The sequence below is a fragment of the Eptesicus fuscus genome, chromosome 5 (genome assembly GCF_027574615.1).
Source record: "Eptesicus fuscus isolate TK198812 chromosome 5, DD_ASM_mEF_20220401, whole genome shotgun sequence".
NCBI lineage: Eukaryota > Metazoa > Chordata > Mammalia > Chiroptera > Vespertilionidae > Eptesicus > Eptesicus fuscus.
The window spans coordinates 93,544,999-93,568,373 of record NC_072477.1 but is presented as its reverse complement, the minus strand read 5'-3'; the positions used below and the strand labels follow the sequence as shown (position 1 = coordinate 93,568,373).

The following is a 23,375-nucleotide window of genomic DNA, read 5'->3' as shown; positions in this document are numbered from 1 at the left end:
ATATTTGAGAATCAACTAAGTGATATCTAATTATGCCTCTGCATTGTCATGGGTTAAAGATTTAAGGTGTAGAATAGTTTGGGCTAATTAGCGGGAATATAATTTTGACTCTTCTATAGGAGAAAAAAAGCCCCCGGCTGAAAGCTTTCATTAACATGGGATGTTTTGCTCTATTTTCAAATTCTATGCCACCAGAAAGGAAAATTATTATTGGCCAACTGCAGCTTTACAATAGTTTCTAGGTATTTGACTTTAAGGAGGAAGAATATAAAGAAACAATTCTATTTAGTTCCCCTTTGCTGGGGATGGGGAGGAGGAAACCAGAGAAAGTTGGGTAATAATCTCAGGAAAGCTTACCTTCAAGTCTCTTCATCAGGTCATTCTTTGGTAAGGAAATTACTTCCACAAATTCTAAACAAACAAACTGCAAGTGAAAACAAAGCTAAAGAACAGGAGAGCCTACCAGAACAACACAAAATGCCTGTAGCCATTACCACTACATTAAGCCATATACATTGTCAGCCATTGGGAGTTGAATAACACACCTCCATCTCCTGAAAATAAACAGAAGGAGAAAATTTTAGCAAGGCCTGGAGTGGTAAAACATTGGAAGATTTTTGTGCAAGACAAATAGAATCTGAGAGTAGTAGTCCCTGGACAAAATGAAAGGTGAGGAGGCAGAGGGTGGCTGCCTGTCAACTTTAGAGGGAGGAAGGGGAACATTTTCTAATTGCTTAAGATGCTGGAAACTTCACCCATACCACTTCACCTTTTTTGTTGTTAATCCTCACCCAAGGATATTTTTTTTTTTGAAGTCTCCTCTGTGCTTTATTTATTTATTTATTTTTTATTTAAAAATTTCTTTATTGATTAAGGTGTCACATATTTGTCCTCATCCCCCCATTCCCATCCCACACCCCTTCCCACCCAAGGATATTTTTACCATTAATCTTTAGAGAGTGAAAAGGAGGGAGAGAAAGAGAAAAACATTGATGTGTGAGAGACACATCGATTGGATGCCTCCTGCATGTGCCCCAACCAGGCTGGGGATGGAACCTGCCACCTAAGTGCTTGGGCCAACACTAACCACTTTTCTTAACCTCACTTCAATATCTACACAGTCTGCATGAGTGTTAACTCAGAACATACTGGTCTTTGAAAATAAAAAGGCTATCCTATATAATAAAAGCCTAACATGCTAAGTGTCCGGTTGGCCATTCAACCAATCAAAGCATAATATGCTAATGATATGCTAAGGCCTCACAACTGCTTGCTATGATGTGCACTGACCACTAGGGGGCAGACAGTCGACCTGTCGACCAGTTGCTATGACGTGCACTGACCACCAAGGGGCAGATGCTCCGACCAGTAGGTTAGCTTGCTGCTGGGGTCCGGCCGATCAGGACTGAGCAAGACAGGCTGGACATGCCCTGGAGCCCTCCCGGGGTCCCTCCCCGGCTGGCCAAGCTCCCACGTCCCTCCCTGGCCTCTATCATGCACAGGTGGGGTCCCTTGGCCTGGCCTGCTCCCTCCCGCAATCCGAGACCCCTCAGGGGATGTCGGAGAGCCGGTTTTGGCCAGATTCTGCAGGCCAGGCCGAGAGACCCCACTGGTGCACGAATTCATGCACCGGTCCTCTAGTAAGAATATAATAGAAGCCTGGGTCACAAAATTTATCATATTCACCATTTTTAAAGTTATAATTCAGTGGTATTAAATAGGTTCACATTGTTGTGCAAACATCAGGACTATCTCCAGAACTTTTTCATCATCCCCAATGGAAACCTGGTACCCATTGAATACTTAACTTCCCCATCCCTGCACCTCTTATCTGTTTTCTGTCTCTATGAATGCACTAACTCCAGGTATCTCATATTAGTGCAGTCACACAATATTTGCCCTTGAGTCTGGCTTCTTTCACTTAGCACAATGTTTCCAAGGTTTATCCAAGTTATAGCATATATCAGCACAGTTTAGTCTCTTATGGCTGAATGTTATTCCATTACATGAATGTACCACATTTTGTTATCCATTCATCTGTTAATGGAACCTTGGGTTGCTTCTACCTTTAGGGTACTATGTGATGCTATATGAACATTGGTATACAAGTTATCTGTTTGAGCCCCTGCTTTCAATTTCTAGGAGTATATTTAGGTATATACCTATGAGTGTAATTGCCACATCAATTTGCTACTTTAAAAAATCAAGCATTTAAAATAAGCCGCGATGGGATACCAAAACATTTAGGAACAACTAAAGGATGGGAAATGGAAGATATCATTCTCATACAGGATTTCTTGTGTATGTATGATCACCTTGTTTAAGGGGGTGGTGAGGAACTGAGAGAGGCATTAAAGCTTCTAATTCCAAACTTGCAAAGAAATAAAGAGCAAAGAATTTACTAAAAGCTTTTCTAAATAGTGGAACTCAATAAGAAGAGTTAAGCTGCTGTTCTGTAATAATTACTTATGCCATTCCTATAAATATGAAGACAGAAATCAGTGATTTTGATGATCTTCATTGTTTACTATTTAGCTTCATACAGGAAATATGGAAATGTGTAATTTAACATTTTATTTAAAGAAATCATAAAAATCAAATAAGAGGTAAAAGAAAAATGCTAAAATACACAAGATTATGAAAACAGCCAGGAGTACTAATGAAGCTTCTGCAAAAGACAATTATTCTTTTGACCAATCAAAAATCAATCTAGTAACGTAGAAGTTAAAAGATATTTAATGGAGTTCATCTACCTTCAACGTAGCTCACTTACCTGGATTTGGCTTGGGTCTTACATTTTCAGCTTCATCTCCATTAATAGTTACTGTCACGATGTGTGTGGTACAGTTTGTCAAACCTGGATCCATACATACAGCTATGGAGAGAAGCAGCAGATCATCTTTACAGACACCAGTCAGATGTCATGTTTCATGACTTAAATGTCTTTGGAAGAAGACTGGTCTCATAATTCCTTTAACACAGAATTTATGCAGGAAAACGAGTTTAATTCTAGTCAGTATATGCTGTAGGACTGTAGAGCATAGAAGTAGTCAGTATTCCTATTTTCCCCAGAGTTCCTGCGTAACATTGGGTAAGCCTGAGGGGTTAGATAGTACTACTGACATGTAAATCCTTTTACTACATCAAGAAAAAAAATCTCTAAAGGAGCATGGCATGTGCATAAGGTGTGTATATAACAAAGCTCAGATGTGAGAAACTCTGGAAGGCAACACAATTTCCTAATTCTTCTCCAGTTTCAGGTCCTTCCTGTTCAAACTTCCTCTCATTTGGAGGAGATGGGAAGTTTATGTGCCCAAATCTAATTATGATTTCTCTTCAGTGAATTAGCTGAAATAAAAGTTATCTGAATTCTGCCCATAAAGAACACCCAAACAATCAACCCTTTTATACACAGAAGAATCTACTGCTTGGCTAATAGTTTGTCCCAAATGCACCCCCGGAAAGCAATACAAACCTGGAGAACATTCAGCAACATCACCTTTATAGCCAGTTTCTTCTTCCAGCTCTCGCAGAGCAGCTGCTTCTGGGCTTTCATTATCATCTATGAGACCTGGAAGTCCAAATCATTTGTGAGGTGGGAGACGGAAGTCCACTTTTCTTTGATCCTCTCCTAACACAGCTGCTGCTGAGCTACGTGAGAAGAATCAGAGGATTGTGAAAAGTGGTCTTACAGATAAAGCTGAGGTTTGGAACTTTTATAGGAAAAAAAAAAAAGGACAGAAGCATGAAACCCTGGGCAGATTAAATTGGTTCTGACAGTCCTCATCTATTCTCTTACTTAGACCTAGATTGTTTTCCAAGCATCTCAGCACTAACTAATGTTCTCTACAGCATAGGCAGCATCGATCTGTGAGGACAAGTGGCTTGGTGGTGCTGACTGGTCCAGGTTTTGGACCTAGCTATGTGACTACAGCACAGGAAGCCTGTTAACTTTGTTTCCTCTTATGTTAGATGGGGACAGTTGTTACCTATCCCACCTTCCTCCCTCACAGAACAATATGGAGACCCTGTAGTGAAATGCCAAGATGAAGATCACTTCTGAGGAAGAAGAACAGAAAGGACAGAACTGAAGGCTGGTGGACTTTAACTACTATGGTCATTGTGAGAAGTAAGTGGAGAGAGGTCAAGTGGGAGGAGGACAGTAGCAACTCTGAGTCATTTTCCTGAAAGGAATAAAAATTGCAAAAAGAAGGGTGAAATATAGGCTATTCTATTAATTTCCTTAGTGAAATGGTAAGTAAATGAGAAAGAAAATAAAGTTGTAAATTATACATTACAGAATGGGATGGTGTTTAAAAATATAAAATTTAAGCCACTAATGATAAATGCGATCTAATCTCTTCTGATGGAACAAACCAATTAAATCCTATAATAATACACTGCATAAGTTCTAGATAGCTTAACTTACTGTGCAACTGAAAAAATATTTTAGTGGAAATTAAAACAATTTATTTGGTCTACATACATGCGGGAAGGTCAAGATATCTTTTCCATTCATAGTTTTTGGAGTCTGGCCTAGTTATTACTATACATTTGTTGTCAGAGGCAGATTGCTAGTGATAGAAGATGAAGTAAATTGACAAATTAGCGAAAAGCAATTACTCAAAGAGGCTAGAGAGAATGTGGGAAAGGAGGGAAGGTGGCTTGGAAAGGTGAGCTGTGACACCACCTTTCTATCTCCTCTATGGGTTACTGGACCAGGAGAGTGTGGCTGGAGGAACTTCACTACAGAAATGGTTTTATTGAACTTAAAGGCCCAGGGACGGATACAAAGGTGTTAAATGTCTACACCCTGCAGTGCTCAGGCTCCGCCCTGGCTCTGTCCGACAAGCCCCAAGAAGCAGTTCTGTTCCCTGTGTGTAGTGACTCACCTGCAGGGAATTCCAGGCAGTAGCTTCCCATGGGTGGACGGAACTGTTTCACCAGAATGATACATTCATAATGAAGAGTTCTTTGCAGTACTGGGATAATTATCACACCTGTCACCAGGAAATAAAACGAAGTCTCTAATGAAAGGTCAGTCATGCTAGCAATCTGTTTACAGCGATCTAACTAAAATCCCATATTTTAAGAAATGCTGCATCTGAAATCTACCTTATTTTCGCCACTAGCAATAGGGAGTTAAAAGCTACAGTACTGGCAGTGAACTTGGAAGTTATTCTCACTTAGAAATGTAATTATAGAGTCTCCCCGGCCGGTGTGTTAAGTGGTTAGAGTGTTGGCCCATCCACTGAAGGGTCACAGGATTGGCTCCTGGTCAGGGCAGATACCCAGGTTGTGGGTTCGAGCTGCGGTCAGGACAGGTGTGTGAGGCAACTGATCAAGTTTCTCGCTCACACTGATATTTCTCTCTCCCTTTCCCTTCCTCTCTCTCTAGAGTCAATGAAAAACATATCCTTGGGTGAGGATTTTAAAAAATTAAAGAACAAGCAATCACACTTCCATGTTGTTTATAAATCAAGTGAGTTACTTGGCCTTACAACAAAAACAAAAACCCACTGGGTTCTAGAAAACACAAACTGCCCAGGAGAAGTACCCTCCCCGCCCCCGCCAACACTTTCCCAGCTGGGAAAAACAGCACCATGCAATTGCTCTGTTTGCTTCCAGTAAAAAACAGAACAGAATGGAAAAATAAAAGGGAAAAATAAGAAAGACGTATTCTCTAAATTCCCCTAGACCAGTGGTCGGCAAACTCCTTAGTCAACAGAGCCAAATATCAACAGTACAACGATTGAAATTCTTTTGAGAGCCAAATTTTTTAAACTTCTTCTAACGCTACTTCTTCAAAATAGACTCGCCCAGGCCGTGGTATTTTGTGGAAGAGCCACACTCAAGGGGCCAAAGAGCTGCATGTGGCTCACGAGCCGCAGTTTGCCGACCACGGCCCTAGACCAGAGGTGAATTTCAGGATTGTTTCTGGGACCTTGGCAGTCAAACCATTCATCCTTGGGAGGGTAAGTAAACTGAATGAATAGTTGTTTCTTAATCCCATTTCCTTATCCTATATAATAAAAGCCTAATATGCTAAGTGTTTGGCCAGCTGTTCAACCAATCAAAGCATAATATGCTAATGATATGCTAAGGCCACTCGCTATGATGTGCACTGACCACCAGGGGGCAGTCGACCAGTTGCTATGATGTGCACTGACCATCAGGGGGCAGATGCTCCAACCAGTAGGTTAGCTTGCTGCTGGGGTCCGGTGATCGGGACTGAGCGAGATGGGCTGGACACGCCCTGGAGCCCTCCTGGGGTCCCTCCCAGGCTGGCCAACCTCCCGTGTCCCTCCACAGCCTCTATCGTGCACTGGTAGGGTCCCTCGGCCTGGCCTGCACCCTCTTGTAATCCAGGACCCCTTGGGGGATGTCGGAGAGCTGGTTTTGGCCCGATCCCACAGGCCAGGCTGAGGAACCCCACTGGTGCATGAATTCATGCACTGGGCCCCTCTAGTCAACTATAAACCATATGGATGAGAGTGTGAAGTAGTGCAAATAAGTTTTCCAAACTAAAGGCTCTCACTTAGATCCTTTGAACAGAATACAAAGGATTTCTATGAGTCATATCATGTCTAGACTCAGTATGTTGCTTCAAATTCTATTGATTTGTGCCTGGCTATAAATATTAGTGTACATCTTTCCCTCAAAACACTGTGTGGAGCTTAGATAACAGGAGCCAGAAGTTATTTATAAGGAAAGCTCGACTTAGTTACACAGCATTACAAAAACAAATATTAAATTTAAAGATAAAAGATCATAATTGAAGATAACTCTGCCCTGAGATCTTGGTGACAGTAAAAAACCCCAAACCAAAACAAAACACAACCCTCCTGCACCTCGCCTACTACAATAATGTGTGGTAACTTCTCTTAGGAAGAGTTATAATAGGTTTGCACTCATACCATCAGCCGACTGTCCTTTCCTGGTTGTACGTTTCACAGTTTCCCAAGTTCTGTTTAGGCAAAGAAGAAAAAACAAAATCCTTAGTGCCAAAGAGGAGAATACTCTTAGGTTTTGTGTGTACAGCAAGAACTTTACAAATGCAGAGCATGCAAATGTACAAATGGTCAACAAGACCAAGCAGTAAAGAACTGGATTGTTTTAAAAAGCCAATTGTGCTGTCTTACAGCTTTTGAGAAGGACCAAAGAAAACCTGCCACCGAACATTTAGCTCGCTGGGTGCTGTCACTTGAGCTGCCCTTCAAGTCAATACTCAAAATACTTTAGTTTGGATCATAAATTTTCAGGGGAGCAGCACGGTTGGTGACAACGGCTTTCGAAGCTGTTAAGCAGTGTGTGTGTGCACAATAAGCCCCTATGAAAAAAGGATACTCTGCATAATGAGAACTAGTGAGTTGGATATTTATACAATTTAGATTTTAAAATCTGTGACCTAAAATACACAATTTAAGAAAGCAAGACCTTTCTATTTATTAACTGAGGAATCCTTAAATTTAGGAGAGTGCTCTATTATATGTGTGTGACTTCTTACCTAAGAGGAAAATGTCCCTAGAGGAAAATGAGGTAACAGCAGGTTCTTGCTCCTGTTTAAGGCTTTATTCCTTATTAGCTATTTGTTTCAGAAGAACACTGTACTGAAAATCCAGTTATTGGAACAATCACGTTGTTTACAGGGGAAAGGGCATATGAGAGAAATTCTCCCTTCACTCTCACTCCTTAAATAAGAAAAGCAGTGGTAAGAGATGGGAGCGAAGAAGGTCATGATTTTGGATCTAAGAGAAAACACCTGAGTTGGCTCTGGGACTTGGGATAAGAAAGGCATCAACAACGTCTCATTATAGTAACAGTGAGTATAAGATTGGTTACTTGGAGGCTTAAGCCTCATACTTTGTGTCTGGATTGAGGTTTGGATCGTGCCACACTTCTATTTTGAAAAAAATTCAGATACTTAATCTAGTTAAAAAAACACACAACTTTCTGTAAACTAGATCTTTCAGTGTTGTATCCAAATTTTACAGGGCAAAATGTTAAAATGAACCTATGAAAATCAAAGACGACTATGCCCAACATTCCTGTTAGTAGCAAGAAGCCAACCATAAGCAATTCTGATGTCAGTAACACAGACTGCAAGAGACATAACACCTTTTGGTATAGCTCTCTCTGCTGCCTCTTAAGATTAGTCCTAAGGACTGAAGAAGACAGTGCTGGGAAAAGCACTGAAGGTCCCATCCCAAATACACTAGGAATAAGGGAAAAAGAGTAGCATCATTATAGTGGTTAAGATGAGATAAATAAGCAGTAATAAGCCATCAATTATAAGCAATAATATACAAGTGCATTTATAACAAACAATAGAACAAGAATGCCCCATGAGGGCTCTCATCATCTTAAAGGGACTCTGAGATGTGTACATTGGGTTGAGTAAGAAAATCTTAGTCTCCAATTACCTACTAGCTAACCCATAGCCACAACCTCCTGGAGAGTTTTCTCATTTGTAAAGCTAGAGAATTAAGAGCATGTTATCTCGTAAACCTCTTGTAACTTTAGAATTTTGATTCTAATTAGTTATTCCATTTTTTAGTCTTTGTTATAGGAAACCCTGTTTTGTTTTCTTCTGTTTAGTCAACCAACACAAGAGATTGGAAGGGCCACAAGAGGATGACTTCAATTCTGTCCTGAATGCCAACAAAAGGGCAAAATGCCAGCATACTTTTATACTTCTAAAATTAATTCCATAGCTTCTTCTATGAATCAGACAGTGAAACAAAGGATTCTCTTGCTGCTATTTTATCCTCATGTACATGCTTTTGTATCAGGTAACATATAAAGCATTTTATAAATTTATAAATTGTGGCCTACTGCAAAGTACAGAACTCCATTCTCCCAATGAAGAAGGAAATGCCAGTGCTTCAGGAAGACCTCTTTGGAGGCCACGAGGAAGACCTATGTGAGGAAGACTGGAAGTGAACATCGAGCCTGCAACCCAGGTATATGGCCTGACCGGGAATCTTTAACCATGACCTCCTGGTTCATCAGTTGACGCTCAACCACTGAGCCATGCTGGCCGGGACTCTAGCTTTTTCTTACATGTTATTTGGCAGAGTTTAAAAAGCATATATACAATTTTCTATTTTGTTACCAAGTTACTAATTTTTTTCATATTGCGGGGTTGTCTTCATAATCTGCTTTGTGGATGGATGCATGGATTTTACCAAATGAATACACTAAAATAATTATTCCCCTATATTTAGAATGTTTAGGTTGCTTTCAATTTTTTTTTTTAAAGTTTTGGTGAACATATTTTAGGCATAAAACTGATTCCAAATAGTTTTCTTAGTACAGTCTCAGACCCCATGGTGACCTGGCTCCAAACAGCTCCACCCCAACCATATCTTTATGGCAATTGATACATATTGTGAAATGCTTTATGAAATGTTTTCTTTTCCAATTTACATTTCCATGAGCAAGGTTTAAGCATGTAACTTTTACCTCAAACACAATGTTTCCTCTTTAATTCTAATTTAGAGGCTAGAATTGGTTTAATTAGAAGGAAGGAACCTGTATTGTTAACTATTTTGCTGCTTTATCAGCTTAAATTAGCCTTGTCCCAAAAGTTTTAGGTTCACGTTAATCAACTTGGGGAGAATGGTGTTAAAATAACTACCTGACTAGTTATTGTAACAAATTTACAAATTTATAAATATGCATAGATTGTAAGTTATTCAAACATTCTAACAATAAGAAAACAGCTAAATTAGATTTCTCTATAACACAGAGTTTCCAATGAAGAAAATATCAAAGTTTATGCCAAACACTAAATAGAGAACTTGAGAACCTCCAATACCAAGCATTTTACAAAAGAAAAAAATGTAGTTTACCTCGTTTTACCAGTAGGATCCATGTAAGTTGTTTTTTCAAACTTGACCCATTTTCCTTCTGCAATTAACTAAAAGGAGATGAGACGACAGATGAGTTGGGAAGCTTTCAAACTGAGTTTTTTATTTAGAAGAGTTTTTTTTTTTTATTTTCACATTCTCTCTATATGGCCTTCCCAATTATCACGCTTCCCTTCCAATAATTCACGTGCAGGTTTTCAGTTGAGTATATTAAATACTGTTTTCCTGAAGGGTGGTTCTATTTCTATCTGGAGTTTCGGAGGTAGTACTGAGAGGTGAAAAGAAATGAGTTGAAAACTCTGGGGTTGGGGTGGGAGGGAAGACCAGAAGGGAGCGAAAAGGAGCGCGGGCTTCTCTGGGATGCTTCCTTATTCTGGCCTCTGATCCGGGTGCTAGTCACATCGGTGTACATGTTTATGTGAACACAGCAGTGGCATTTTACTTTCAATGACTAAAGAACAAGCATGTCAAACTCAAAGGCTAACACAGGCCAAATAAACAAGGTTTAAGTTTATGTGGGCCGCATAAAACAAAAGCTTCAATTTCCATAGAAACATAGGTTTATTTCGATAGAGACATGCTGAATACAAAGGGCTGAAATAAATGAGTAATCGTTAACATAAAATAATAGGACATTTTAATAAAAATTAGTATTTTTTCTTGAACATTAACTTACCAGACACTGAATAACTGCACAAATTAATAAGCGTAACACAAATAAATCTATTTTTCCTGTTCTCTGAAAAGCGCACACCAAACAAGTCAGGACAAGACTAATGACGTGGCAATCGGCTGCTAAAATATTTGCTGCTAGTATTAGTGGAGAGAAATGGTGCCCCTGCGCGTAAGGCATGTAAGGGAAATGCATGCAACATGATTATAGTAATCAGTCATTAGCGAACGTTGTAGTTCGTTATTAATAATTATGTATAACAGGATATTGTAAGAATTAAGTTACAAAATTTTTATTAAAATGTTTCTTACATACTGTTATATTGGCTGGGCTGCAAAAATATTGGTTGTGGGCCTCGAGTTTGACATGCTTGCTATACAACAAAGTTGACTGTGGGGAAACCATGTCCAATGACTGGATTTCTAATAACAACGCATGAGGTGCCCACCCAGTCTGAGTGGCACCCTCAGCATCGTTCTGCCTAGACACTGAGTCTAGGTTCCCAGGACTAACTTACCGATGGCACTGTACTGCACTAAAAGGAAAGTGTCGCTGTGTACATAAAGCAGTTTATAGGCTTCTGACTATCCTCTTTCACTTTGTTCTTTAATCCTTACCCAAAGATATGTTTATTGATTTTAGAGAGAGGAAGGGAGAGAGATCCATTGATGGGAGAGAGAAACATCAGTTAGTTGCCTCCTGTATGCCTCCTGACCAGCAATCAAACCCACAACCTTTTTGGTGTACAGGACAACACTCAACCAACTGAGCACCCGGAAGGCCCGTCTTTCACTTCTTACCAGAAACAACTTACCATTTACCAGAAGATCTATTCACAGATAACATGGAGAAATTTTCATTTTATTTATTTATTTACTTAACAGGAAAACAGTCTGATTTTTATTTTTGCATGTTATATGCAAATACACAATTACAATAATGTCATGCATCCCTATATGATTTTCTTTTTATGCATTTTACCTTTTTTTAAATAAAGTGTACAGAAGGAGGGCTATACAATATTTAATAGGATAGTTCTATAGAATAACAACTTATATTATGTCCTTGTAAAAATCTGGGCCTCTTTAAAACATTTAACTGAAACATTCATTTTTTTAGCTTTGCTAATCAAAATTGTTTTAAGAATTAAAACTAGGCTGTAACTAATGTTAGTATATAATAGTGACTACAATTTCATTTTTTCTTTATACAAATATATTATATTCACTTGACCAAACCCTTAAGTACCTTTTAAAGGTTTCAATATTTTTCTTCAAAAAGAAAAGAACTGTGTATGATTCTAGACTATGTAAGAGAAACATAAAGTGTGTAAAGAAAAAAACCAGTGTTCTTTATCTTTCAGTATATTTAAAAATACATAATTAGATGACCAATTATATTTTCTGAATTAATTTTACAGGCTGTCTTAAAATGAATAAATTTCCACTTTTACTTTAGTGTTTTACATTACCTTTGGGAAAAATAAAGAAATAAGGGAGATTTAAAATGTTTTTATTGATTTTAGAGAAAGAGGAAAGAAGAGGGAGGGAGACGGGGGGAGAGAGAGAGAGAGAAAGAAAGAAACACCGACTGGTTGCCTCAGGTACACACCCTGAACAGGGGCCGAACCTGAAAACTGGGCATGTGCTCTGATTGTGAATTGAACCGGTGACCTTTTGGTGCACAGGATGAAGCCCAACCAACACAGCCACACCAGCCAGGACAAAAAAATAAGGGAGATTTTTAAAGGTTCTCACAAAAATACCAGAGCTTTCAAGGATAGTACTACAGGGCAACGAATCAAACAACTTTAAGATACTTTTTTTTTTAAAGCATGTTATGGAAGCCAAGAGGGCACAGAAGCTCCCATTGGGACTGGCCCATGCTTTGGTTTTGACTGGCATTCAATTTGGAGTTCATACCAGCTTAGAGTACTTGATTCTGCTCTCCAAAAACTATCTTCTGGTCTCCAAAATTTATCTTAACATAATCAAATTCTAATGAACTGTGTCCATTTTATTAATTTATAACTTAGTCAGAACTACTTGTTTTAAAAAAGTTAACTCAAAGAAAAACAAAACAGTGAAAGACTTTGGGATGTTCCAAGTAAGGCCTTAAATTCTACTCATGCCCTTAAACATACCTTTATCTTATGTTCCAATCAAAGCCAGCTTGTGTGTTAAGTTTTTGAAAGTTTCCTAACTATTACTGAGAAATAACAGAGTAAACTGAACTTGCCAAGGGTAAATCATAATCAGAATTCGATCTCTGTGGAGCTGCAGCTTCCTTAGTTTTCCTAGCTTGCTGACACAGAGTTCCCTCAGGGGCTTCTCAGAAATGAGGAATATGCTCTCTAATAAAATGGTAATATGCAAATTAACCATCACTCCACTACATAAGCCATGCCCACAAGCCAAGCCATGCCCACCAGCCAATCAGGGTGAGTATGCAAATTAACCCCCATCCAAGATGGCTACAGCCACAGAGAGCAAGGTTTCCCAGGTAACAGAGGAAGCCAAGCTTTCCGATAGCCATTGCAGGCCTAAGCCTCCACTCAAGCTACAAAGTTTCAATTATAGAAGGTAAACAAATTCAAACAAATGGCGGCAGAATGGAGCTTGAGAGAGCAGGCCAGGGTTGCCGGCGGCAACAGGGGAAGCAAAGCTTTCCGCACACCCTGGCCGGGCTCACCCGCTTAAGGCTACCAAGTTTCAATTGTAGAAGGTGAATTAACTGCCACAGAAATGGCTGCCGCCCGGAGGGAGCAGCAGGCTTGGCTCTGCTCCAGGCTACAAAGTTTCAGTTGTAGAAGGAAAATAAATTCCAGATACCAGGGCCTCCGCTTGGGTTGCCAGGGGGCGTGGCTGGCCTGCAAACCACCACAAGCCCCTCGCTCAGGCCGCCCCACGCCTCAAGGGAACCCCACCCTGATCCAGGACACCCTTCAGGGCAAACCAGCTGGCCCCCACCCCTGTACCAGGCCTCTATCCTATCTAATAAAAGAGTAATATGCAGATTGATCATCACTGCAACACACAATATAGCTGCCCCCATGTGGTCAAAGATCCTGCCCCCATGTGGACACAAGATGGCCACTACAAGATGGCCAGCAAGGGAGGGCAGTTGTGAGGGACCAGGCCTGCAAGGGAGGGCAGTTGAGAGGGACCAGGCTTGCAAGGGAGGGCAGTTGGAGGTGATCAACCCTGCAGGAGAGGGCAGTTAGGGGTGACCAGGCTGGCAGAGGAGGGAAGTTGGGGGCAAACAGGCTGGCAGGGGAGCAGTTAAGCATCAACCAGGCTGGCAGCGGAGTGGTTAGGGGGTGATCAGGCTGGCAGGCAGAAGCAGTTAGGGGCAATCAGGAAGGCAGGCAGGCAAGCAGTTGGGAGCCGGCAGTCCTGGATTGTGAGAGGGATGTCGGACATCCCTCCAGGAGTCCCAGATTGGAGAGGGTACAGGCTGGGCTAAGGGACAACCCCCCGCCGTGCACGAATTTCGTGCACCGGGCTTCTAGTAATATATATAAAGGCTTGGAGCTGAAGTTGTATGAAAATATTCTATCTAGAAACATCTTAACTTCTATTTTTCCAGTTACCAAAGATACTTAATGGAAGATATTAGAGGCCCGATGCACGAAGATTCGTGCAAGAATAGGCCTTCCTTCCCCTGGCTACCGGCACCGGCTTCTCTCCGGCACCTGGGACCCGGGCCTTCCCTCTGGCCGCTGTGTTCCGCCTTCGCTCCGGCCCTGTTGCCCTTCTGTAGCTCCCTCCACCCCCGCCCCACCCCAGCTGCACCATGCCTGTGCACACACTGCCCAGAGGCCCGGAGCAGCCGGGCGTGGCGTAAGGCCTGTGTCATCGCCATGGCGACAATGCCAGCGTCCTGGCCCGACCACCACCATATTTGTCGCGGAATGACGGTCAATTTGCACATTCTGTCTTTATTAGATAGGATATGTATATATGTGTGTGTGTGTGTGTGTATGTGTGTGTGTGTGCGTGCGCCCGTGCACACACATGTATATAATTCAGGGTACATTTACATATATAAAGTTGCAAAAGATCCTATGAGCCGCAAAGTATCTCTAGGATATTTCAAATCACGGTCCTCAATACTAAGTCTCATTTGTAGCACATAAACATCCCAAGACAAAGCTGTACAGACAGAATAATTAAAATACAACAGGATCAAGCAAAAATTTCCAGTAAAGTTTTCTAAAAGTTTGCTATGCTGACAAAATATGTATAAATACTCAAACCCAGCCACTGTTCAATACTTATAACGCCAGGGATGCAAAAGCTCAAATGGAAACTTTCATTGTCATGTGGTCTGAAAAGATTAGTAAGTAAAACAAGTAAATGACTTCCATGTTAGCATAGTTACTAGGTGTTCTGGTTAATAATGAGGATTTTTTTTCAATAGATGGGAATTACACACATGCTATTTGATATGTATGCTATTTTGTTGTATTGAAAACAAAGCTTCAAAACTTCATATCAAATTTGCTGAAGGTGTTAACATCATAGATATTTTTTACACTTAAAAATGTCGAATTTTGTGCCAAAAAAAAGAGCATTTGCGGGAAGTTTTAATTCATTACTTTATTTTGAAGAAAAGTGCTGCTGAAAGTTATCGTATACTTTGGGAAGCTTATGATGAACATGCTCCTTCTCAAGATACTTGTGAATGCTGGTTTAAATGCTTTAAAAGTGATGATTTCAATGCGAAAGACAAAGAACATCCAGGTCAACTGAAAAAGTTTGAGAGCCAAAATACCATGGCCTGGGCGAGTCTATTTTGAAGAAGTGGCATTAGAAGAAGTTTAAGTTTAAAAAATTTGGCTCTCAAAAGAAATTTCAATCATTGTACTGTTGATATTTGGCTCTGTTGACTAATGAGTTTGCCGACCACTGACCTAAGTCATCTTCTCCAGGGTCAGCTTTAAAAATGTACACTTTGAGGTGCCTGGCTACCTCAGTTGGTAGAGCTTGAGACTCTTAAAAATGTACACTTTGATGACTTCAGGGCAGGTGCCATCCACTTCACAAGGATTGATTTCTGACTCTGAGCCCTAGGTCATTCCAGAGGAACTGTCATGTTCTATTTTGCCAGCATCATCTAAGGAAATTATAAGGTATTCCTCACACTTGCTCTTCCACAGGGATCCCGTTGGCATCTAAGACTGCTTCAGAGGCACAATCTGCTACCAATACTTCTGAAACTACATCAGTTGTCAGAGGATCAGTCACGATTTCTGCTTCTACTACACTATCATGAACAATGTGTTCAATATATCCAATGTCAGACACATGTATAGATTCACTTGTCAAGAGGTGTTCTGGCATAGACATTGAGGCTGAAGTAATGTCGGAAGCTAAAACATCGTCTGGGACTGTGCAATGTGCTAAAGAAATTTCTTCGGTTACATCTGAATCTAGCACTTGCTCAGGATAATGATGACTCTTTCAGATACATCTGCTTTTTTCATGATATCTGAACATCTTCTACAACATCCCCAATAACATTTTGGATTACAACTGAATCTTGGTCATCATAAACAAAGTTATACACAGTATGTCTGAATCAACAACATCTGAAATAAAAACAGTTTCTCCTACTTCCTCAACAAGTTGATCACCATCCATGTGTGCAGCATCAGCTCCTCACAAGACTATTGTGATGATCAAATGAGAAATGTATGGGAAGTGTTCTGAAAAATCATTGCATCAAAAATGAGTTTGGTGAGATTAAAAATGGCGGCAGAGGAGGAAGATGCTGCACGGACAAGCTCCCAGGAACAAGCTGGAATTACAACTGAAATAATGAAAGGCTTCCTGAATAACCAATGGAAAACTCACAGGAGAGAACTCTGATACCCAAGGACCAAAGGTGGAGACTGCACAGAGACTGGTAGGAGGAACGGAGGCGCGAAAGGGCTGGCTGGGCACCCAGACATGGCAACTGAGGTCCCGGAGAGATATCTCAGCTGTAGCAGGGTGTCACTGAGAACTCTGGGATCTAATCCCCAAACTGGGCTCCCCAGCAGAGAGCACCAAACTGAGGAGGGTACCCACATAACATCTAACTGTGAAAAGCAGTGGGGTGCTGTCTGCTAGGGAGTGGCAGCTGAAAGTTCAGGCACCCTCTTAAAGGGCCAATGCACAAAATTTCCCCCTGGAGCCACCCACCTTGTGCTCTGGCAGAGGGAGGGTGAAGTAGACAGGAGCTGTGAGAGCAGAACCCAGGACTGGAGAATTGGGGGATAGAGCTCAGAAGGCAGACACCCCAAGTTTCCTGGGCTGAGTCATTCTGTCACAGAGCAGAGGACATCTTTCCCACATAGACATCTGCCTTGCCTGGGGGGAAGACAGTTAACATACCCTATTAGAAAACACCTCGCCCTGAGGCTAGTCAAGAGATTAAAAGTAACAATTAGCCTCCAGGCAGAAGCAACTGCCCCACCCTGTTGAAAAAACTCTCGCCAGACCCAAGAACGAGTGCCTGGGTGCAATTCAAGTCTGAATCCTATTAGTCTGTAGACAGAGGCGGTCTGGAGGCTTTGAGTCTTTCCTGATCCAATTAGTCAGAAACAGCCTTTAATACTGTCCTGCACTAGAGATTGAGAGGTATAGAGGATCTACACAATACATAGTCACAAAGACAAACAGACAACCAAAATGAGGAAACAAAGAAAAAAATCCCCAAATGAAAAAAGTATCGATTTCTCCAGAAGAAGAGATAAATGAAGCAGAGATAAGAAATTTATCTGGCCGAAACCGGTTTGGCTCAGTGGATAGAGCGTCGGCCTGCGGACTGAAAGGTCCCAGGTTCGATTCCGGTCAGGGGCATGTACCTTGGCTGTGGGCACATCCCCAGTGGGGGGTGTGCAAGAGGCAGCTGATCGATGCTTCTAACTCTCTGTCCCTCTCCCTTCCTCTCTGTAAAAAGTCAATAAAAATATATTAAAAAAAAAAAAGAAATTTATCTGAAACAGAGTTCACAGTAATGATGTTAAAAACACTCAACAGTATGAAAAAAATATATAGTAACTATGAAAAAAGAACAGTCTGAGATAAAGAATGACATAACACAAATAAAGAACAAATTGGAAGGAATACACAGCAGATTAAGAGAAGCTGAGGATCGAATCAGTGAATTAGAAGACAGAGTTGAAAATATCACTCAATTAGAGAACCAAGAAGAAAAAAACAGTGTAAAAACAGGAGGACAGCTTAAGGGAGCCGTGGGACAATGTGAAACATAACAATATTAGAATAGTAGATGTGCCAGAAGAGGCAGAAAGGGAGAAAGGAATAGAGAAGGTGTTTGAAGAAATAATGGTAGAAAACTTCCCTAACCTGGTAAAGGGAAAAGTCACACAAGTTCAGGAGGCACAGAGAACCCCAAACAAGAACCCAAACAAACCCACGCCCAGACACATCATAATTAAAATGCCAAAAATTAAAGACAAAGAGAGAATCTTAAAGGCAGCAAGAGAAAAGAAAACTGTTACCTACAAAGGAGTTCCCATAAGGCTGACACATGATTTCTCATTAGAAACTCTACAGGCCAGAGAGAATGGTATAAAGTACTCAAGGTAATGGAAAGCAAGGATCTAAGACCACGATTACTATATCCAGCAAGGCTATCATTCAAAATAGACGGTCAAATAAAGAGCTTCCCAAACAAACAAAAAAAAAGGCTAAAAGAGTTCATCACCACCAAGCCAGCATTACAAGAAATGCTAAAGGGATTGCTGTAAGGGATTGCTGAGAAGAAACAGAGAGAGAAACCTAGCCATACAGAATTAAAATGACTATAAATAAGTACCTCTCAATAATAACCCTAAATGTAAATGGATCAAATACTCCAATCAAAAGGTGTAGGGTAGCTGAATGGATACAAAAACATGACCCACCTATATGCTGCCTACAAGAGACCCACCACAAAACAAAAGACACACACAGGATGAAAGTGAAGGGATGGAAAAAAATTTTCCATGCAAATGGAAAAGAAAAAGAAAGCTGGAGTAGCAATACTCATATCCGACAAAATAGACCTTGAAAGCATCATGCTAAGTGAAATAAGCCAGTCGGAGAAAGATAAATATCATATGATCTCACTCATTTGTGGAATATAATGTACAACATAAAATGATGAACAAAAATAGAGCCAGTGGGGGAAAAATATACTAGAATACAATTAATCCTGTTATTATCAGATTTTTAATATTTCCTACAACTTTTGTGATATCATACTATGTTAGTACAGTTTTGGTAATATTATTATACTTAAAATCCTTTTATTCTTGAAATATTAATGTTTATTGCATGTAATATTATATGTAAGATCATTTTTCTTGAATGTTCTTGGTGTTCGCTGCATGTAACATTATCATACTAGAGACCTGATACACGAAATTCGTGTAAGAGTAGGCCTTCCTTCCACCAGCTGCCAGCACCAGCTTCCCTCTGGCACCCAGGACCCGGCTTTCCTCCGGCCACCACAGGCACTCGGGACCGGGACTTCCCTTGCAGCCCCGGCTTCTGGTCTAATTAGCATATTATGCTTTTATTATTATAGATTTAAAGTTTTTCTTGAGATATTAATATTTATTGCATGTAACATTATATTTAAATCTTTTTTCTTGAAATATAAAAAACAAAACAAAACTGAAAAAAAAAAAAGAAAAAAAAAGAGTTTGGCTCTTGTGGTTGTAGTTCAAGTCCATCTTTATCCACGGCCTTTAATTTTCATCAGTCACAGCTCCTCACACCTACAGCCTTCACCTCCAGGCCAGGCCTACACGAGAGGCCTCTCAATCCCTCCAGGGTCACTGGGTGACCCTCCCTCAACCCCCAGCCCATTTATGGAGCACGCCTCTGCCACCCTCCTGGGGCAGCCAGGCTCCTCCCTGGACCTTAACTCTTCATGGACTGCTGGGCGCTGCCCACCATGCCACCATGAAAGGGCAATTGGTGGACTGCCCATGGTCACCCACCAGGCTGGGACAGGTCACTGCATGAGGCTGGCCTTGGGGCATCTGGAACTCACCAGACTACATGGAGAGATTTTTAAATCAAAAAAAATTGCTAAAAGGTGTCAAGATCATAGTTCCAAGATGAGGATTTAAAATTTATCCATTGCAATGGTTCCTATAGGAAGAGACTTTTTAAAATCTAAACTGAGTAGCATACAGGACATACATTTGTTCTGGAATTTAGACTACAACTAAAAAATTAGGTTTTTATTGTGCTTACTAGTATACATATTGAGACCATAAACAGCTAATTATGATGTGATACCTAAGTATGAAATGTCTAAGCCCTAAAACTCACATCTGGTTTATTGTTCTACCCAGAGAAACTTTTAGTAAAAACTGAGAAGTTTTGTACCAACAGCCAAAGTCCACTTTTAAAATATTCTCAATTTCACTAATAAATATAATTAAGAGGGATATGCCACTGCTCTCACACAAGAGCACAATGTCCCTGAGTCCTAAAAAGGGAACAGGAATAATGTTTAAAACCTGTCTTTAAGAATTAAAAAAAAATAATTTGAAACAACAAATAGTCTATACATTTTTTTGCAAATTAGTTTTATGTGGGGAAGGGAAATGTAAGTGAAAAACAATTTATACCTCCTCTGAAATAGTAAACTGTTTGTTTTTTCCAGAAGAATCCACTGGTTCTTGGTTTTCCATGTTCAAACTAGTCCGTCTTTCCAGTTCTTAGGTAAGAAGTTGACACTGCAAGAGAATGAGATATGTTTAGGCTACGTTTATTTTTCTGAATTAAAAATCTGTTCATAAGCCACTGGTCAAAGTACTTAAATGGAAAAAACTAATTTATCATCAAAGCTTCTCTTTTCATCTGAGGATCTAGGAGAATGCCCTAGATCAGTGGTTCTTAACCTTCTTAATGCCGCGACCCTTTAATACAGTTCCCCATGTTGTGGTGACCCCCAGCCATAAAATTATTTTTGTTGCTACTTCATAACTGTAATTTTGCTACTGTTATGAATTGTAAATATCTGATATGCAGGATTTATTTTCATTGTTACAAATTGAACATAATTAAAGCATAGTGATTAATCACAAAAACAATATGTAATTATATATTGTGAAATATTTATTTCTAATTACAAATAAATGAAATTTTGTCTTGAAGCATGGTGTAGCATGGGTAACAGTCTTAATATAACCACAGTAAACTACATTACTACATTTTGCGACAGTATGTGTAAAAAGCCAACATCAATGCGAAGGTTGAGATTGCTTCTTTCTCACCAGATCAGAAATTCTCGGGGCAGTCTTTGCAAGAGCACAACGAAGATCATCTTCCATAACAAGTCTAGTTCTGTGTTTAGACTTGATAACCAACAAGCTGGAAAACCCTGTTTCACAAAGATATGTTGTTGGAAATGGAAGAAGAAGGCGCAACACAGTCTCAGACAGAACAGGATATGACTGCAAACACTTGATCCAGAATTTTGTAACTGGCATTGTAGAGAAATCAGTTCTCGCTGCATCGCTGTTAATAAGTTCAATGAACTCCTCTTGTGCTGTCTCAGGAACATCTTCAACCTTGACTGTGAATGGGCTTCTGGCAAGTGCAAATGGGGTGTCGGGTAGATTTGGAAAGTACGATGAAATTTCGTCTGCAAGCATGTGCAAATGTTCTTTCACAGAAATGATCATCGTAATCCTTTTGTCTGGTTCAATGTAATGTTCCTCAAAGAAAGCAGATAAGGTAGGCAACATGTAAATTTTATTTTCATCCAATTTGTTTTTGCCAAAGCTGAAGTTTCATTTGCAATGATCGGATCTTTTCAGACAAATCGAGGCATGTTGCATTTGGTCCTTGCAGTGATAAATTTAACTCATTCAAGATGGCAAAGATGTCAACCAAGTAAGCTATTTTCTGCAGTTCACTTTTATTGCTGAAAAGTGCTTCGAACTGCGGTGTTGCTTTCTGATTAAAAAACGTTTTGAGTTCATCACGAAGCTCAAAAACACGTTTTAAAACTTTTACTCTCAACAACCATCTCACTTCAGTGTGAAATAGCAGAGCATTGTTTGGCGTATCCAACTCGTTGCACAGTTGCGAAAACAGTCGACTGTTTAAAGTGCTCGCCTTTATAAAATTGACAGAACTTATGACGCTTTTCATTACTTCTTGTAACTCTTGTGGCAGCGTCTTCATTGCTAATATTTGCCCATGAATCATACAGTGAGTTCCAATGACTTTTGGTGACTCATTCAGTACCAAACGTTGAAATCCAGATTGACATCCTAGCATAGCTGGAGCACATTTGTGCAAACACCACAAACCTTTTCCCAAGAGATCTTATGCTCCTTCAGAAACGAACCAACTGTGTCAAATACATCACGTGCAGTAGTTGTGGTTTCAAGAGGTTTGCAAAAAAGAAACTCATCTTTAAAGTTGCCATCATTAATATACCTCACGTAAACCAGTAACTGTGAACAGTTTGCAACGTCTATAGATTCATCAAGCTGGATACTAAATATTGGAAGTGGAGCAGATTTAATTTCCTGGATTACCTGATCAAGAATATCAGCAGACATGTCATCTATTCTTCTGCGGACAGTGTCGTTAGATAAGGAAATTGCACTCAATTTCCTAACAAATTCATCTCTGATCCTAACTCGAACAATGTCTTTGGCCGCTGGCAACAGTAAATCCTCAGCAATGGTGTGAGGTTTCATAGCTCTGGCGATTCTGAGTGCCACCAAATATGAAGCTTCAACAGCTGCTACGTTTTGTTTGTGGTACTTGCCACCAGTGTCAAGTCTGGCTTTCTTGAGTCCATCAGCTTTGCTTCTAAAATAGTTGGTATCCTTGCCAGCAAAGCTCGGATCCTTGCTATCAAAATAGCATTTTAGTTTGTTCGGCTTCATAGATTCGGCTGATAGAACTTCACAACAAATAACACATTATGGTTTCTCACTTCCTGCTGTAATTATTGAGGTAAAACCATACTGTAAAATCCTCACTATATTTTCTTTTCTTAACGTTCTTCTCTACAAGATCCATTGTTATGGGATGGTTTGCTATGAAAATAATATATAACAATAGCTTTAATAATACAAATGATACATGGCATAGTTCAGTCAATACAGTTCATTAAAGTTTCCTATGATTTACCATTCTCTGTGTTGTTTTTTTTTACATACCTGTTACTATCATAAGGGGGCAGTATTCACATCAACCACAGCTGAATATAAAAAGACCAATCAGCATCCTGATTAAATTCTCATGGTACAGATTTTTTTTGCAGTAGTTGATGATTTTATAGTACATGGTTTTACATTTACCCAGTAATTATAATTCATGAAGTATCGTTTTACCTCCAATACTGCTGCTTTCAACACAGTAGCTGCTTTCTACACAGCAGCTGCTCTCTACACGTGTGACTGGTCCGCATAAGTACATTATGGCGCCAACCCTGTCACATACACCTGTATTTATATGGGGTGTATATGATGGGGTTGTGTGATGACATCATCACGCCGGGTACTCGTATGTGGGCGTATCTGCATGTGGGCGGACCCGCGTGGAGATGGATAGAGGAGCGGTGTCTCGGTTTCTAAGACCATCGGAAATATGTGTTTTCTGATGGTCTTAGGCGACCCCTGTGAAAGGGTCGTTTGACCCCCAAAGGGGTCGCGATCCACAGGATGAGAACCGCTGCCCTAGATGGAAAAGTAAACACAAAGGCCCCAGAGTAGGGGTGGGGAACCTTTTTTCTGCCAAGGGCCACTTAGATATTTATAACATCATTCTCGGGCCATACAAAGTATCAACTTA

The 23,375-nt window shown here is 40.2% G+C and overlaps 2 protein-coding genes across 7 annotated transcripts in view; one reads left to right on the top strand and one right to left on the bottom strand.

Annotated features, from left to right (window-relative positions):
* The window catches only part of NUDT5 (nudix hydrolase 5), a 40,193-nt gene that overhangs the window by 2,513 nt on the left and 14,305 nt on the right, over nt 1-23,375 (bottom strand). For 3 of the 5 annotated variants that reach the window (XM_054716570.1, XM_054716571.1, XM_054716569.1), the window contains exons 2-9: nt 20,186-20,293; nt 9,855-9,922; nt 6,918-6,967; nt 4,893-5,000; nt 3,476-3,571; nt 2,774-2,875; nt 515-554; nt 358-411 (exon numbers count right to left, since the gene is read on the bottom strand). In XM_054716570.1, coding sequence (XP_054572545.1) covers nt 378-411; nt 515-554; nt 2,774-2,875; nt 3,476-3,571; nt 4,893-5,000; nt 6,918-6,967; nt 9,855-9,922; nt 20,186-20,248 — 561 coding nt within the window. In that variant the 5' untranslated portion in view covers nt 20,249-20,293 and the 3' untranslated portion in view covers nt 358-377. The remainder of the gene's footprint in view (nt 1-357; nt 412-514; nt 555-2,773; nt 2,876-3,475; nt 3,572-4,892; nt 5,001-6,917; nt 6,968-9,854; nt 9,923-20,185; nt 20,294-23,375) is intronic. The other 2 variants (XM_054716572.1, XM_028158906.2) reach the window with 2 other exon arrangements.
* SEC61A2 (SEC61 translocon subunit alpha 2) overlaps nt 1-23,375 on the top strand; it is a 68,705-nt gene that overhangs the window by 40,002 nt on the left and 5,328 nt on the right. The window contains exon 12 of one of the 2 annotated variants that reach the window (XM_054716567.1): nt 4,014-4,145. The exons of the other annotated variant lie outside the window; for it this stretch is intronic. Within the exon in view, the coding sequence (XP_054572542.1) occupies nt 4,014-4,050 (37 nt within the window). The 3' untranslated portion in view covers nt 4,051-4,145. Of the gene's footprint in view, nt 1-4,013; nt 4,146-23,375 lie in introns of those variants that run through there. 2 annotated transcript variants of the gene reach the window in all.